This window comes from Doryrhamphus excisus, linkage group LG21 (assembly GCF_037039965.1).
Source record: "Doryrhamphus excisus strain RoL-2023G ecotype Guam linkage group LG21, RoL_Dexc_Guam_v1.1, whole genome shotgun sequence".
NCBI classification, from domain to species: Eukaryota; Metazoa; Chordata; class Actinopteri; order Syngnathiformes; family Syngnathidae; genus Doryrhamphus; species Doryrhamphus excisus.
This window is the reverse complement of record NC_136377.1, coordinates 12,286,594-12,304,801: the sequence shown is the minus strand read 5'-3', so window position 1 is coordinate 12,304,801 and position 18,208 is coordinate 12,286,594. Positions and strand designations below refer to the sequence as shown.

At 41.2% G+C, this 18,208-nt stretch overlaps 1 protein-coding gene across 2 annotated transcripts in view; it reads right to left on the bottom strand.

Moving 5' to 3' along the window:
* The window catches only part of LOC131138615 (cell adhesion molecule DSCAML1-like), a 74,494-nt gene that overhangs the window by 21,556 nt on the left and 34,730 nt on the right, over positions 1–18,208 (bottom strand). Inside the window, exons 4-16 of one of the 2 annotated variants that reach the window (XM_058087694.2) lie at positions 13,617–13,763; positions 11,994–12,272; positions 8,943–9,218; positions 8,546–8,842; positions 7,875–8,147; positions 5,587–5,871; positions 4,176–4,295; positions 3,919–4,095; positions 3,162–3,361; positions 625–721; positions 405–533; positions 163–330; positions 11–81 (exon numbers count right to left, since the gene is read on the bottom strand). In XM_058087694.2, the coding sequence (XP_057943677.2) occupies positions 11–81; positions 163–330; positions 405–533; positions 625–721; positions 3,162–3,361; positions 3,919–4,095; positions 4,176–4,295; positions 5,587–5,871; positions 7,875–8,147; positions 8,546–8,842; positions 8,943–9,218; positions 11,994–12,272; positions 13,617–13,763 (2,519 nt within the window). Of the gene's footprint in view, positions 1–10; positions 82–162; positions 331–404; positions 534–624; positions 722–3,161; positions 3,362–3,918; positions 4,096–4,175; positions 4,296–5,586; positions 5,872–7,874; positions 8,148–8,545; positions 8,843–8,942; positions 9,219–11,993; positions 12,273–13,616; positions 13,764–18,208 lie in introns of those variants that run through there. The other variant, XM_078787542.1, reaches the window with a different exon arrangement.

Below are 18,208 nucleotides of genomic sequence, written 5' to 3'. Positions count from 1 at the left end.
AATAATTTACCCTCCATGTGACCCGAATGCTCTGTGATGTCATGGGCTGCAGGATTACATCCATCGGTGGCCCGTCGGGTGCTATTAATGAAAGACATTCAATGAATCACGACTGTCACGTTTCAGAGATTCAATTCCTTTTAGTGAGAGATAAACACTTACGAGCTTCTTCTGTACTGATTGTCAACTCTTTGCTTGGAAGGCTACGGCCAATCTTGTTATAGGAATACATGCGGATGCTGTAAACACAGGCCGGGTGCAGCTCTACAATGTTGGCTTGGTTGTTGGTGGGGGAGATGTTCCGGGTTGTGTACATGTGGTCCCAAGAGTCTGAAAAGTGGAGCAATGAGTAGTTTTTATGACAATATCATAACACGGCATGAGTTGCGGTTTTAGTTACCTACCGGATTTGTTCTTGTACTCGATGTCATAGCTTGTGATGATGCTGTTCCCATCAAATCTTTGAATCCAGCGCAGATTCATGCTCCGGTCTTTCACCTCTCTCACTTCCAGCTCAGGCGGATCCGGTGGTTCTATATATGCAAAACAGGTGAGATCAGATGTCTTCAATGGACCTAGAGCTTCATGAGACGATAACTTGCAAGTGTTTGCTGTGCACGATACCTTGCACGGTGAGTTGGATGAGTCCTCTGCCTTCTCCATAGGAGTTGATTGCATGACAAGAGAAGAAGACAGAATCTCCTCTTTCTGCTGGGTTAAGCTATGAGCAGCAACAGACATGAAAAGATTCCAATTTGAAAAGGAAATCAATACAGCCTTAACAGTAAAAACAGTCTTAAAACACTTTTGATGATGATGATGATGTAGCCCTTTATTCTTGTCACTTATACAGGAGTACAAGCGAAATTGTGCAATCATCCGTCCATACATATACAACATACTATGCAGTGAGACAGCGTTTGCTGAAACATGGAACACAGTTTTATACCCTTCTCCCCATTTCAAGCTAAGCAATGCAGTATACTATGTGTACTCAACAAAAATATAAACGCAACCCTAACACACGCTTGATGTTTTTGCTCCCATTTTTCATGAGATGGACTCAAAGCTCTAAAATTCATTCCAGATAAACAATATGACAATTTCTTTCAAATATTCCCAAACTGAACAAATTGCTATGCTGATATAATCCATCCCAGCTCACAGGTGTGCCACATTAAAATGCTCATCAGACACCATGATTAGTGCACAGGTGTATACCTTAGACCAGGGGTCGGGAACCTTTTTGGCTAAGAGAGCCATGAAGGCCAGATATTTAAAAACGTGAATCTGTGAGAGCCATATACATTTTTTTAAACATTGAATACAATAAAATGTGTGCATTTTTATGTAAGACCAACAGTTTTAGATATAATGGGCTCTAATTACGTAGACCAGGCACACTACCCCACGCCAATGGGGTGTGGCCAGCACACTTTCGTGAGCAGCGCAGTGTCTAATAATAAATCAAATACTTGTTGCCATTAATACAACTTCTGCTGCAGCATAATTTTGCACCATACTCAGTATATTTCATTCTTTTGGCCATCTTTGCCAGAAGGCTTGGTTCTGCAGCTTTAGCTAGGTGACTATTTGACTAAAGGAGAAAAGTTTATATTTACATGTTGACATCTCAATGGCCGAGGTAGACTACCGCATTACCCAGTAATAATCAAGTTTTGGTGTTTGACCTGGAAAATATCAGGAAAGATGGATATGGTTGGCTGTATTGCAGTAGAAAATAGATGGACGAATTAAATGGATAAAAAAGTTGTTGATTTTTAATATTATTTTTAACAGTCATTTCTGTGATGTTTACTTTAAAATGTTAGCAAAAATAATTTTTTATTGTGGTAAGAAATGCTTGAGAGCCAGATACAGTCATCAAAAGAGCCCTACCTGGCTCCCGAGCCATAGGTTCCCTACCTCTGCCTTAGACTGTCCACAATAAAAGGCCACTCTGAAACGTGCAGTTTTGTCTCACAGCAAAATGCCACAGATGTCGCAACCAGATCTGCTGCTCGTGCATTGAATGTTCATTTCTCCACCATAAGCCCATGGACGAAGAACACGGGTGGATTTTATTGATGGCATTTTGAATGCACAGAGATACCGTGATGAGATCCCGAGGTCCATTGTTGTGTAATGCACGGCCCCATGTTGCAAGGATCTTGGCCAGCATACTCACCCGACATGTCACCCATTGAGCATGTTCGGGATGTGCTTGACCGGCGTGTACCAGTTCCCGCTGATATCCGGCAACTTTGCACGGCCATTTAAGAGGAGTGGACTAACATTCCACAGGCCACAATTGACAATCTGTTAAACTCTATGTGTTGCACATTTCAGGATGGCCTTTTATTGGGGACAGTCAAAGGCAGGGGTGGGCAAACTACGGCCCGGGGGCCGCATGCGGCCCACCAAGCGTTTGAATCCGGCCCGCCAGTTGCTTTTTCTAAGTATTTCAACTTTTAACATACAAGCTGGCAACATGACTTGCAAGTCGGATTTAAAAAAAAAAAAACACAAAAAAAATGTAAAATTCTATTTCGTAATTTGATGTGGTCTGATGTTTAAAGTGCTTCTGAAAAAAGGGACACACAGCTGATAGTATGACACTTTTACAAATAAATTACACAACTAATACAATACAGAATGTTAGAATAGAATTATAAGCGTAAAATATTGTGCATGTTAAATATATTTTCCGGTGCCCCCCCGGGACAATTTTGTTAACTCAACGCGGCCCACAAGTCAAAAAGTTTGCCCACCCCTGGTCTAAGGCACACCTGAGCACTAATCATGGTGTCTGATGAGCATCTTGATGTGAGCTGAGATGGATTATCGCAGCAAAGCAGAAGTGCTCACTATCATACATTTGACAGATTTGTGAACAATGTTTAAGAGAAATGGTAATATTGTTTATCTGGAATGAATTTTAGATCTTTAATCCACCTCATGAAAAATGGGAGCAAAAACAAGAGTGTTGTGTTTCTATTTTTGCTGAACACTGCTTCTCTAAGTCAGCATCTGATCACCTTCACCGCATCTTCTAAATACAGTGGTAGCACCACTGTTTTAAAAACAATTAATTCAACCCTTCAGTCATACAGCTACTAAAGATGTCCGACAAGTCATGTAAGACGTATTCCTTATCTGACCTTTAGGGTTGAGATGACTTCATCCCCCTTCTTGTTGATGGTGATTGAGTATCGCGGGTTTCTCTCCGCGTCGATGACCGTGTCCCCTCTTTCCCAGCGGATGATGATGGGCTGCTCGCCTCGAGCTGTGCAGTTCAACTCCTTGGTCTGGCCCTTCCTCGCCATGGTGGTGTTGGGGTGGCTGGTGATCATGGCAGGAACTGAGAGGAAGCATTGACGCGAGTCAGTGTGACAAATAGCATTATATGGTGTAATGAGACAAGGGAGCGGGGATGAGGTGAGGAAAGCGAAGATATATTACAAATGTATAGACATCTCTATTGCTACCTTTCCTTATCCGGTTACATTTCACGCTTTAAGCCCTGCTGGCCTTCTTGCGCTGCATCTCTACTGCCTGTCTCCTTCCACAGGTCTCCCATGCTCAGACATAGATTATTGATCGTAGGGGTTCCCGTGGTTTTGTTTTCATCACTAATTCATCAGCCCTTTTCCCCACCAAACATTGAGCAGCACACAGACTGGCAGACGGAACACATCCATCAATAGCAAATCCACCCGCAGTTAAGGACAGAGACATGTTTTTTATTAGGTTTGGTACAGGCTGTACTACCCTGGGGCAAAAAAAAATGAATCTTGCAAGAGTTGACTCGCCACCGAAAATCTCAGGATTGCCCGTGTATAAACACCACGCGCCGTTTGGGATATGAGCTCATAAAAGGAACACTTTTCAAAGCAGAAAGAGCTGACTGATACGTACTCTTGACAGTGAGGATCATGCTTTTACTGATGTCAGAGCCAACTCCATTGGAGGCCTGACACAGGTAGTATCCACGGTCATCCTCCAGCACATGTCGGATCAGCAGAGATCCATTTGACATGATCTGGATCCGACCGGTAAGGGGGACTGAATGGTACTGCTGGGGGTTTCCGACCCCTGCATAAAGGAAATACACGTCAGGGTTATCACATCTTCATACGTTATTTCTTTAAGCTGTTATGCAGTGATCATTTTACCTTTTGCATGTTTCCACATGACTTTTGGAGGTGGATAACCCTCCACAGAGCAGTTGAGCACACCGGCTTTGCCATAGATGCAGTCCTGGTTGTTGGGCTGCACCACAAACCGCGGCGGCACTGAAGGACACAATATTGCAGTCAACTTTAATCAATGTGTGATAATATACATAAATATTCATTTATGTATACATACATATTAATTAATTAATTAATTAATATTAATAATTCAACAAGAAAACAAAAAAATAATAACAGAAAAAAAAAATCATTTTATTGCATGAATTTGAATTTTCTTTGTAATTTGTTGTTATTTTTGGAAAATTTGATTGTGGTAAAAGATACATTGCAAGAATAATGTCAAAATATTATGTGAATAATGTCATAATTATTTGAAGAAAATGTACAAAAAGAAAGTTGAAAAAGTTGGAACATTTAAAAACCATTAAAAAAACATTAAACTAGGAAGACAAAAAGTGCAATTTTGAATATAATAATATGATGAGGAAATTTTTTAATGATGAACAAAAAAAGTATATTAGATTTAAAAAAAAAATAAAGTTAAGAAAACTTTCATAATATTATGGGAATATACTCAAAACAGAATACCTTTGCATCCTTTCATTTTTCAGTATATGAAAAAAAAGTCCTGGCACCTGAACTTAGATCAGGGGTGGGCAAACTTTTTGACTCGCGGGCCGCATTGATATGACAAAATTTACGGGGGGGGGGGGGGGGGGGGGGGGGGGCAAACTATATATTTTACACGTAACAGTCCACCTGGTATTATTGTATCTGTAAAATTGTCATGCAATCTGCTATTATTATTTATTATTTTATATTTATATTTAAATATTTTAAAAATAATAAAATATTATAATAATTACAATAAAATTTAAATAATAATTATTATATTATTATTATGTAAAATATGCAAATATAACAATAATATTATATATAATTAATATAATAATTAGCATTAATATAATAATTATAATAATCATAATAGTTATAATAATTATTATAATAATGTAATAATCTAATAATGATAATAATAATAATTATTATTATTATTATTATGTGCTTGTGTCCCTTTTTTCAGGAGCACTTTGTAAACAACAGACCATGTCAAAAAACGAAATTGATAAAACCATCAAAAGGTTGGCTCAGGCCATGATGCCAGGTTGTATGTTGAGTTTAAATGAAATACTTTGGAAAGATTGGGCGGGCCGTATTCAAACACTTGGCGGGCCGGATGTGGCCCCCGGGCCGTAGTTTGCCCACCCCTGACTTAGATGGTACCTGCATCAAAACTATTCTGTTCAATGGGGAGATTGGGAAAGTAAAAGATCCCTATATGCAAATTAGGCAGCCACAACTATTCTGACCCAATTCATCATCAGCGCCTCACCGGTGACAATCAACTGTCGCTCCCAGCTGACAGTAGCGGCGGCGTTGCTGGCGATGCAGGTGTAGTTTCCGTTGTGCTTGAGCGTCACTTTAGAGATCTGCAGGGAGCTCATGAACTCTTTGGTCTCGATTGCAACGCCAGAGGTCGGGCCCGGCACAATGAGCTGGCCGTCTTTGTGCCAGGTAATGCGTATGGGCATGTCCCCGGATGACACCACGCAAGCGATGTAGATGAGCTTCCCCACTGACGTAGAGGGAATGTCGAAGGGCTGGATGAGAGGTGGCACTGGGAAGAAGAGAGAGGTTGGGTTGAATAACGGCAGTGGGGAGACGAGTGGACGGGTGGCATCCTGGCTATCTGCAGCAATGTTGAGAGAAGGTCATTGGCCAGTAGGGCCCCTATTCTGTACCCCCCCCCACCCCTTCAAACACCATCTCTTGTAGCCCATAATAGCTGCTCTGGTTTGGATCCAATTGGCAGGAGGAAGTCATTCCGTTGCCATAGTAATGGAGGTTGGGGTGGGGGTACTACAGCTGAGACATCTGGGGGATTTAATCTAGGCTTCATTATTATTCATCTAATTAAATCAGGCACACGCAGGCGCATGCACAGACCCTTAAACACCTCTGCAGCTGCCCTGCTCCCATCGTTACATCACTAAAATGAATCCATCAGTCAATCCTGGAACACAAAACAAAACAACCACGGCAACTGCGCTGTATTTATTTTTTTTTGCACTTTCTTATTGTGACTTTTTTTCTTTCCGACAGCAACAATACAACACAAATCTTTCATGATTCATCACTATTTTAGTCATTATGCAGATTTGGCAACATACAGCACCAGTTAGTGCGACCACTTGTCGCCAGGCAGACCTGCCGACCTTACAGAGGTAGGGAACCTATGGCTCGGGAGCCAGGTAGGGCTCTTTTGATGACTGTATCTGGCTCTCAAGCATTTCTTACCACAATAAAAATTTCTTTTTGCTAACATTTTAAAGTAAACCATCACAGAAATGACTGTTAAAAATAATATTAAAAATCAACAACTTTCTGGGTTATTACTGGGTAATGCTGTAGTCTACCTCGGTCATTGAGATGTCAAAAAAACATGTAAATGTAAACTTTCCTCCTTTAGTCAAATAGCTAAAGCTGCAGAACCAAGCCTTCTGACAAAGATGGCCAAAAGAATGAAATACGTCTACGGAGTACGGTGCAAAACTATGCAGCAGCAGAAGTTGTATTAATGGCAACAAGTATTTGATTTATTATTAGACACTGCGCTGCTCACGAAAGTGTGCTGGCCACACCCCATTGGCGTGGGGTAGTGTGCCTGGTCTACGTAATTAGAGCCCATTATATCTAAAACTGTTGGTCTTACATAAAAATGCACACATTTTATTGCATTCAATGTTTAAAAAAATGTATATGGCTCTCACAGATACACATTTTAAAATATCTGGCCTTCATGGCTCTCTTCGCCAAAAAGGTTCCCGACCCCTGTTATAGAAATAGAGCTGTTATTTGTGTTTAATTTTCTACAATGTGCCACGGCCCAAAAATGGCCCCTGGACCGCACTTATGTAAGTCAGGGTTCAGCACATGATCCACCATTTTAGCTTGTCAGCATATACTTCATACCAAGTGAACAATGACTGTGTTTCTGAGGCTGGAGCTAATCAGTGTGTTGTAACAGTACAGGTAGGTATCATCTGCATACTGTATTAACCAATACCAAATCGGATTCAGTATTACTGCAGACTGAACCATCAGCAACATCAGTGCGTAAGGCTGCTATCGTGCAGGTAACGTTTTGTAGAATCCCGACAGGCGCACAGTCTGTTTGTTGTTTGTTCGGTTGCTCTCCACGCCAGCAGAATAACACTTCCTCAATCCCGACGTTACCTGCATGATAGCACCTTCCTGCACTTTCACGTTGCTGGTGGTTGAGTCTGTAGTAATTTAGCATTGAGATGATGCGTCATGGTGATAGACTTTCGTATAACGGTCATTTATTTTGAAAATATTGAAAACCGACCAATCGCAGCCTTGAGAAAATGCGTACGTTGAAGCAGCGAAGAATACAATTGGACAAAAAATGTGTACATGTTGGCAGGTCTGTCTTTGGGTTCTGTCATTTGTGCCCCATTAAACTTATCCTAAACACAACTGTTCATGAATTACTCCAAAAAAAGCAGAATGAAATGAATCAGTGCTAAAATCTGACCTAAAAATACAGTAATAATTGTAATTACATGTAGACCACTTGAATGGCTTTATTCCACTTACCTTTGACGGTGACATGAACAGTCTGGTTGATTGACACCTGGGGCTGGATCAGAACGCTACACAAGTAGGTACCCTCATCTGCGCCCTTCTGCACGTCCGTCAGTCTTAGGGTGCCGTTGTCAAACAACACTTGGCGGTGATTATCCGGCAGCTGCATGCCGTCCTTCAGCCACTTGATGGAGTAGTACGGGTAGCCGATGACGCGGCACGTTATGTATGTGTTCCTGCCCGCCACTGCGGTCATGTTCCGCATGGGTCTAATTCGGGGTGGACCTGGAGACACCGGGACGAGAAGGAGGGGGCGGTGGGGCAGACACAGTGGTCGGAGAGACGGGCCGATGAGGTGAGGGAGGTCATGGCAGAGCGAGAGAGCAGCCATGGAAACAGAAGGTGAAGCGATAAAAGGTCGATGGACAGAGTGATTGGGGTAAGTTGAGAGGTGGAGAGGGAGGTTAGTTATGCTCCCTTTGCTAAAATATGACTGAGGATATTTGTGTTTTTTTCTTATCTTAACCCTACATATATACAGTATAGGGAAGCTCAAAATTTGTATATGTGTATATGTATTTATTTAGATATGTATACTGTGTATTTACATGTATATGTCATCTCTATTTTATTTGTATAGAGTCAGGTGTAGAGTGCATTTATATTGAAAAGCAGACAGGCACCTCTTACGTTTATGCGCGCTTGGTACTCGGCGCTGCCGGCCGAGTTGCGTGCGACGCAACGGTAGACTCCCCCATCTCGGATGAGCGGGTTGCTGACGTTGACGTGGGACACTGTCAGGCCATCCGACTGGGTGTACTGGCTGGTCTTGTAGGTGGAGTCTCTGACCACAGGCTCATCATCGAGAGTCCAGGTGATGGAGGGAGGTGGTGCTCCTTTGGCCTCGCACACGAGGGAGAAAGGCTCGCCGGGGTTCACCACCCGCTCGCTGAAGGAGGTCACGATACGAGGGGTACCATCTGAGCGGCAGGGAATTGAATATGTTGGGCTTATTAACACTATAAACACACATTTTCACAGTATTTTGTACACGAATCTGCACTTGTCTTTCCTACATACCTTCCAGCAGAATGATGGAAAAGTCCTGAGCTGTGTGACCCTTGCGAGAAGCAAAGCACTGGTATGCCCCAGAGTGGAACTTCTGTGCTGCGGTGATCTGCAGCGTGTCATTGTGTTGCCCCTGGATGGAGATGTGCTGGTCGGGGAAGATGGGCTCCGTGTTTCGGTACCAGCTGATGGTATATTCCGGCGAACCTTCTACAGTGCACGTGAAGAAGAGTGTGCTGCTAATGCCAGTTTTCAGGTTCTTGGGAGACAAGGTGACTCTAAGTGGATCTGGAAGAAGAAATTACCATGGAAACATTAGAGGCATAAATCACAGATAATTCAATAATGTTGCATTAGCACAATACAGTATATACCGCAGTAGCTTTAATAACATTTCAAACTAATTCGATTCAGTAGTCTCAATTTGGATAAGATGATTTATGCATGCATATGCAAATTCAGTGAGCGCCTTTTCCACAGTCATTTGATATATAGATATATTTACAAAAAAATTAAAAGGTTTTGCATTACAATTTCTGTGTCATAAAACTGGAATGTCAATACACAATTGTCTTTTCAGCGGTAATTCTATATAAAAACAAATAACCCAATTAATTCCATGTTTTTATTGTAAAATACACAAAAACTGTGGCTTTTTATTTTCTAAAAAATAAAAATCAGGTCTCAAAGTCCCATGCAAACACTCACCCACCCCAATAACTGCGCATTTAGGAGTAGCCTTTTATTGTAGCCAGCCTAAGCCACATCATGCAAACTGCTAATTAACGCACGTTTAGACAGATTTGTGAACAGTATTTGAGAGAACGGCACGGTAGACAAGTGGTTAGCACACAGGCCTCACAGTTTGGATGTTTTTCTCCGGGTACTCCGGTTTCCTCCCACATTCCAAAAACATGCTAGGTTAATCGGCGACTCCAAATTGTCCATAGGTATGAATGTGAGTGTGAATGGTTGTTTGTCTATATGTGCCCTGTGATTGGCTGGCGACCAGTCCAGGGTGTACCCCGCTGGGATAGGCTCCAGCACCCCCGCGACCCTTACGAGTATAAGCGATAGAAAATGAAAGAATTAATTATTTCTGGTATTAACTCTCCTTGGGTCACCACAAGTGGATGAATGAATGAATCAGCCATGGGAAATCAAATAATCAAATACAAATAAGGCATTCAGAAAACACATTTGAAAACAATGTGAATTACATGTAGTATTCCAAACTGGTCACTGGGTAAACACCAGACTTGATTGCCTGAACAACAGGCTTTTATTGCAAGTTTGAATGAGCTCACGATAAGCATTATAAGCTCTAAAAGAAAATCCCTAATCCAATCACCGGGCCATTGTTGCTGCAATAATCCAAGCCAAACTTTAAACTCAACTCTGAATCTCTTGACGCCACTTCCTGTCTGTCTGTCACTCAGCTCCCCTTGACAACACATTCATAGCAACACTCACTAGCATGAGGCTTATGTCTTAAATGGCTTATTTACTCTTATTTTGTCTACTATATTGGGTGATAAGAGTCTAAAACAGGGGTGGGCAAACTTTTTGACTCGCGGGCCGCATTGATATGACAAAATTTACAGAGGGAGGGGGGGGGCAGACTATATATATAACAGTCCACCTGGTATTATTGTATCTGTAAAATTGTCATGCAATCTGCTATTATTATTTATTATTTTATATTTATATTTAAATATTTTTAAAATAATTAAAAATAATAAAATATTATAATAATTACAATACAATTAAAATAATAATAATTATATTATTATTATGTAAAATATGCAAATATAACAATAATATTATATATAATTAATATAATAATTAGCATTAATATAATAATTATAATAATCATAATAGTTCTGATAATTATTATATTAATCTAATAATAATAACAATTATTATTATTATTATGTGCTTGTGTCCCTTTTTTCAGGAGCACTTTGTAAACAACAGACCATGTCAAAAAACAAAATTGATAAAACCATCAAAAGGTTGGCTCAGGCCATGATGCCAGGTTGTATTTTGAGTTTAAATTAAATACTTTGGAAAGATTGGGCGGGCCGTATTCAAACACTTGGCGGGCCGGATGTGGCCCCCGGGCCGTAGTTTGCCCACCCCTGGTCTAAAATCATATTTATACAGTCATAAAAAGTAAAAAATATCCTATTTATAAATAAGAAATCCTACTTTGCGGAAATTCACTCATCAGCCATAAACAAGGAATTAGTGTATCCCAAAATGATTCTCCACTGTAAAGTGACACTAATGTTCCGGTTGCCAAGTGTCACACAGATTTATGAGTTGAGTGTACATTTCAATTCATGGAGGAGGTGGGGAAGAGCACAATCAGTGGTGGTGACTCAATCAGTTGGACGCCCTCATTTAAAAAAGCAGCTGGAAATATCTCTTCACATCAGTGTCCACTTGTGCGTGTATGTGTGTGTGTGTGTGTGTGTGTGTGCGCGTGCAAATGTCAGCGAGCAATAAGGCAGCTGGTGGTGTGTGCTGGGGGGCATCCCTGTGCCTTCCAAGCACCCCCACCCCATCCTGTCAAAGTCACAGAGTGTGCTGCCATGATGTGCCCATTGGCAAGGCTGACCTCCTCTAGCGTCTCTCTTCGTCTCGTCTTTGTTTTGTTGTATGTATATACACTTTGACCTTAATGTCCCCCTATTATTATCTTGTTATGTTGTTGATAATGTCATTCTGGTCTAATCTTAGTGGGACGTCTGCTCATCCCGTCTTCGACCCCCTGGTTTCTGGTCTCTAACTCCATCGTCTTCAGACTCCTCAATGATGCTAAGTGGTGTTGGCAGCTGTGTTATGGTTTCAGTCTCACTGAATTACAGCCCTGTCGCCCATTTTGAGAGCTGACATGTTGGGGCATCATATACTGTAGCGCTCACACATTTGCTACAGACACACTCATGCATGTGCGTGAAACTAATATTAGAGGAGTGTGTGAATATGTTTGTCTGCCAGACTGAAAGGACAGTGTGTGTGTGTGTGTGTGTGTGTGTGTGTGTAGTGCTCACACACCTATTATGTGAAGCTGCCCAGACACTTCCTTTGAGCCAAAGCTGTTGGTGACTTCACATGCGTAGTTGCCGCTGTCTTCCTGTCGCAGGTCACTGATGGTCAGCCCCGTCAAACGCCGTGTCCAGCGGGCATCCGAGGGCAGCGGGCGGCCATCTTTCAGCCAGCGCACAGTGGGGCTAGGGTACCCGCCCGCTATGCAGGGGAGCTCGATACTATGGCCTGCATACACCTCCCCTCCTTGGAAGCTGTCCAGGATGGCGGGTGAGGACTCATTGGGGTCTGGAATAGAAAGGACATATTGACTTCAACAACAAATGCAAAGTTGTAGACAAACAAAATGCATCACCACCGGCAATGAAACAATCAGACTCCATGAATATGCTTAGTGATAGACAATGACTCTATTTGTTATTTGATGTGGTCTGAAGTATAAAGTTCTCCTGAACATGACACTTTTTAGTATTTATTACGGCCCCTAATGAACCCCGCAAGGCAAAAAGAAAAGTTAGCCCTAGAGCCTGGTTATGAGGACGGCATGGCATCATGTCTCTGACTAGTTAGAGGGGCCCGTCGTCCCACATGTAATAACAACATAATAATTATAGTAACAAGAAAATCTTAAATGTCTTATTTTTCTGATTTAATCAACTATACTGAGTAATACGAGTGTAAAGGTGACTATAAGGGTGTTATTTCAGGTCCACAGGGCTCTAATAATGTTAAAAGTCATATTTACAAGGAAGTAAACAGGGTTTTCAATACAGTAAAGTCTCGTTATATCGATATCGGTTATAACGAATTACTACTTATTACGATACTATTTTCATTTACCCGGCAAATTTCTAGTCTTTTATGATATAATTAGTTCCGTTAGTACGATACCCGGTTATTATGATAATCCGGTTACTACGATGCCCTTTTCATCTCCCGCCAGCCAATTTGGTCTGCTTATATCGATACAAAAGCAGCTTAAATCAATCTTTGCTTAAGGATTTCAATACCAAAAAAGAACACGGCGAACGGCTGCTTCCAGTCAACTTTATTTTTCACACTTCCACCACCAGAGCGCAGCACACACACCGATTCCCGCACTTCCTGGTTCACAGGTCATGCTCAACCTACCCCACATAGCTGGCCAAACACTTGCCTGTATAGAATCTATACACACGAGACATTGTTCTATACTATAGAACAATGTCGAGTGCATTATTGCCCACTTTTAATGCAGTTCGGCGCAGGATCGGATATATGGATAGTCCGGTTATATCAGTATTTTTTCCGACTCCCGAGAATATCGATATAACGAGACTTTACTGTATATGCAAAAACTTCTTAGAGACACAAACCTCTCATTAGCATTAAAGCTACAGATGCACAAACTGGTGTGTTTGCAGTTGGACTTTAATGGAAACACACTTTGAATATACTGTTGTAGGACATCCGAGACAAAATTCTTGTAAAATAGTACAGTACCTTAAATCCTAAATAAAGAAGCAATACTATTTTAGGTGCACGGTCGCTCAGGTTCTGGCCTCACAAATATGCAGTAAGTGATCCTGAATCCAGTGAGCCCCCCGACGTACCGTAGATTACACAAAAGAAAACAGAAAGCACAAGTCTTACCCATTACAGAGAGCCTGGCGCCATTGCTTTGGCGCGTCTCCCCGCTGTATTTATGCTTGGTAATGCAGCGGTATGTGGAGAGGGCATCCTCCTTCTGAACATCTGAGATGTAAAGAGCCCCGAAGGAGGTCAGTAAGAACCTGTTACCTGAGGAAAAGACAAAATAAAAACTTGACTTCCTGGGAAAGGAGGGACAGAAAGCTCGGCTTAAAAAACATAACTGTGCCATTGAATACAATTGTGGTGTTCAAAAGTGGCACCTTTGAGAGGTGTTCAGCGCACTGCTGTTACTTACATATATCGCTCACAGATAGATAGGATAGGATAGGATAAGGTAGGAGGATTAGGATTGAATTACTGTTTGGCGTTCCATGTTACGAAATTTCTTGGTAACAAATATGCTCTCATAACAACATCAGCAAACTCAACTATTCTCTCTACACGCATACCTCCTCCTTGTGTCAGAGTCACAAGACAGTCAGGACTCTCATTCATCCATCCATTCATTTTTTATGCTGCTTATCCTCACGAGGGTATCGGATATGCTGGAGCCTATCCCAGCTGTCTTCGGGCCAGAGGCGGGGTACACCCTGGACTGGTCGCCAGCCAATCACAGGGCAAATATATACAAACAACCATTCACATTACACTAGTCAATACTACAAGAAATGCCAGGTAGCAATTGTATCCTTGAACATGTTGAAGGATCTGCTCCTATGGAAGAGACGCTAATAACTAAACCAGGGGTGGGCAAACTTTTTGACTCGCGGGCCGCATTGATATGACAAAATTTACGGGGGGGGGGGGGGGGGCAGACTATATATTTTACACATAACAGTCCACCTGGTATTATTGTATCTGTAAAATTGTCATGCAATCTGCTATTAATATTTATTATTTTATATGTATATTTCAATATTTAAAAAATAATAAAATATGATAATAATTACAATAAAATTAAAATAATAATTATTATATTATTATTATGTAAAATATGCAAATATAACAATAATATTATATAATTAATATAATAATTAGCATTAATATAATAATCATAATAATCATAATAGTTCTAATAATAATTATAATAATTTAATAATCTAATAATAATAATAATTATTATTATTATGTGCTTGTGTCCCTTTTTTCAGGAGCACTTTGTAAACAACAGACCATGTCAAAAAACAAAATTGATAAAAGCATCAAAAGGTTGGCTCAGGCCATGATGCCAGGTTGTATGTTGAGTTTAAATGAAATACTTTGGAAAGATTGGGCGGGCCGTATTCAAACACTTGGCGGGCCAGATGTGGCCCCCGGGCCGTAGTTTGGCCACCCCTGAACTAACCAGTAGTGTTTTTGGTTCTCTTTTGGTACTGTTTATTTAATACTAATGTAATACTAATGAGCTAATATTTTTATTACTGTATCTTATGTCCATTTATTCTGTGTACAGTGTGATTTACTTTAGTGTCAAAGTTGTGACTTGTACTAAAATTAAACTTTTTATGTGTGGTAGAAAGGGAAGTCTATCGTCTATTGTCATGTTGACTATGATCCTTGTTTTCTGCTCGGCCAGTGTGTATATCGGGTATTTGTCAGAATTCATGTTTAATCAACATGTAACATAATTTATGAAGGCCCAATAAAAAGTTGAGCAAGTATGCTGCTCTTATTTCCTGCATGCTTGCATTCCCTACGTAGTGCGTAGAGAGGAGGCACGGGGTGCAATTTCACTGCAGGCTTTGTTTGCCCCCCCGCAAAGAAGCCTTGCAGGATAATGAGTACTTTAAGAGCGCTACTCCCACAACACTGACAAGTGGCCTGTCACAACACTCAGAGCAACGGCAAGATCAGCAGGATGTGTCAAAACCACAATTTCTGTCTGTCGCGGCAGACTGAATTTATCCGATCTGCTGATTCAATCACATGATCCCCCCCCCCCCCCCCCCAACCCACCACCACCCCCGCCGTCTGTCCATCTCCATCGAATGGCTTGTGCATAGAATCAATCTATTTTATAGTCAACTCTCATTAGTCAACTCTCGCCCGTCATCTCAGCTGCCTCGGCTCACTTCTCTCGCGGCCTCTGCAGCCTCCTCCTCGCAGTCTCCAAGCAGAGTGGCAGACAGAGTAAAATATTAATTACTAAATCACTGCGCTCCCTCAGCTTTTATTCCTGCTTACTTGACAAGCTAAGGAGAAATAGAGCCAATGGATGTTAAAAGCCCCCATACACAGTGCCCTCCAAAAGTATTGGAAAAGTGAGGTTCATTTCTTTCAGTTTTGCTGTAGACTGAAAACATTGGACCTCGAACCTTTATGGAACCACCCATTTTTCATCAAGTATTGTTAAGTAACATGTGACTGTCTAATTGTATTGCTTAGCGCCACTGAATGCTTAGTTCCAAATTGGGTAGGACAGGTTTTGGCCATGTCGACTACATTTAGAGATGAAAACAACATGAAAAAAAATCAGAGAGCTGTCCATAGGTGAAAAAAAAAGCAATTGTGAATCTGAGAGAAGACGGAAAAACAGTCAGAACTTTGGTCATAGCCAGTACAACCATGGAATGTCGAGAATAAGAGAGAAGTAACAGATGTTAAACATCAGAAGGTGATGGCAGAAACATTGGGAGAGCTGTTAAAAAATTCTAAAACAACGTTTGCGCCGTGTAAAAAGTGGTTAGCGCGCAGGCCACACAGCTAGGAGACCTGGGTTCGATTCCTCTATTTCCATCTCTCTGCGGAGTTTGCATGTTCTCCCCGTGCATGCGGGGGTTTTCTCCGGGTACTCCGGTTTCCTCCCACATTCCAAAAACATGCTAGGTTAATTATTATTATTACTATTATTATTATGTGCTTGCGTCCCTTTTTTCAGGAGCACTTTGTAAACAACAGACCATGTCAAAAAACAAAATTGATAAAACCATCAAAAGGTTGGCTCAGGCCATGATGCCAGGTTGTATGTTGAGTTTAAATGAAATACTTTGGAAAGATTGGGCGGGCCGTATTCAAACACTTGGCGGGCCGGATGTGGCCCCCGGGCCGTAGTTTGCCCACCCCTGTTCTAGAGACAGTGCCACTGAGGAAAAGACAGGAAGCAGAACTGGAGGTAGCAGAGATGAGGATGCTGAGGTTCTCATTGGGAGTGACCGGGATGGATAGGATCAGGAACAAATCCATGAAGGGAAAAGCCAAAACAGAAAGGAGGACACTCTAATTTGTCCATATGAATGTGAGTGTGAATGATTGTGTCTATGTGCCCTGCAATTGGCCAGCGACCAGTCCAGGAGTCCAGCATTATTGGCATAAAAACAGTTCTTATCAATATTTTTTACCTTTTTCTTGCTAAGACAGATATCGGTGCCCGACTGATATTGGATTGTCCATCCATCCATCCATCCATCCATCCCTGCTGTACTATAAAAGGTTCAACCAATGTGACGACATGACTGTGACCGCACACGCAAACAATAATAATAATAATAGTAGGGGGGTAAATGAAGGTGAGAGATGAAATTATGAATGTGTGAGAGAAAAATGAAAAAAAAAAATAAAAAGCAGCGTCTATAAATAGGATGCACACAGTACCCCGGTAGCACTGCATGTGAGCACGAACGAAGAGTTAGCAGCAGCCGCATTTTTCCACATGCAAATGAAGGCGTCGGCGCAAAGATAACGAGGCCCATATTTCCACCTCCTCAGTGAGCCCATTATTTATTGATGTTCTGCATCTTTCCCCTGCTCCCCCTCCCTCCTTCCTTCACACGTTCTTCATCCTGTCCCTGTTGCTAGGGTCTTCTCACTGCCATGCATGTGATTTAAGCAATTATTAAAGCACAAGGTTCTCCGTTCATCACAGTGGGAAAACAGTGAAACCAGACTGTGTTGTGTAGCTGCAACATTATATCGGTATAAACATGAGGGAAGTTTACTGGAAAAAAATTATGTGGTTGCTAAATATAGATCTTCAATCAAACAAACATGCAGGCCTAGTTTTGTTTTGTTTTGCCCGTTTAGCCTAACAAAACCTATTTTAGACCTTCATGCCTAAACTATGAACTTTTTTTCAGCAGCAATTAGTAGTTTTTCAATGTTTTTTTACGGTTAAATATGGCCTATAAGTCAAAACTAGGCATATTGCATAAATTTTTTGCATAAATTAAGCATTTTGTAGCACCCAAATTGTTACATGAACCAATATACTAACATAAGGAATACAAAAGACTCGCTGTGAATGATATGTACAGTAATATTTTACTGGGTGTCAGTATTCCAATTCACTTTATCAAGTGCTGCACAAACTGGTAAAACGATAAATAATGAGTAAAAGTACAAATTAAAAAAAAAAACATTTAAGACATTTCAAACAACAACAAAAGCCAGTATTGTTATTGTAATGTCCGGTGAAACACAGAATGGTCAGACTTGATTGCTGGAACAACAGGCTTTTATTACAGGTTTGAATTACCGCTCAACAGGCACAATAATCCCTAACCACAAACACATGCTACTTTTACTTTTAAGTCTTATTAAGTCTACTGTATTGTGTAATACAAGGTAACTATAGGGGTGTTTTCATATCTAGAGGA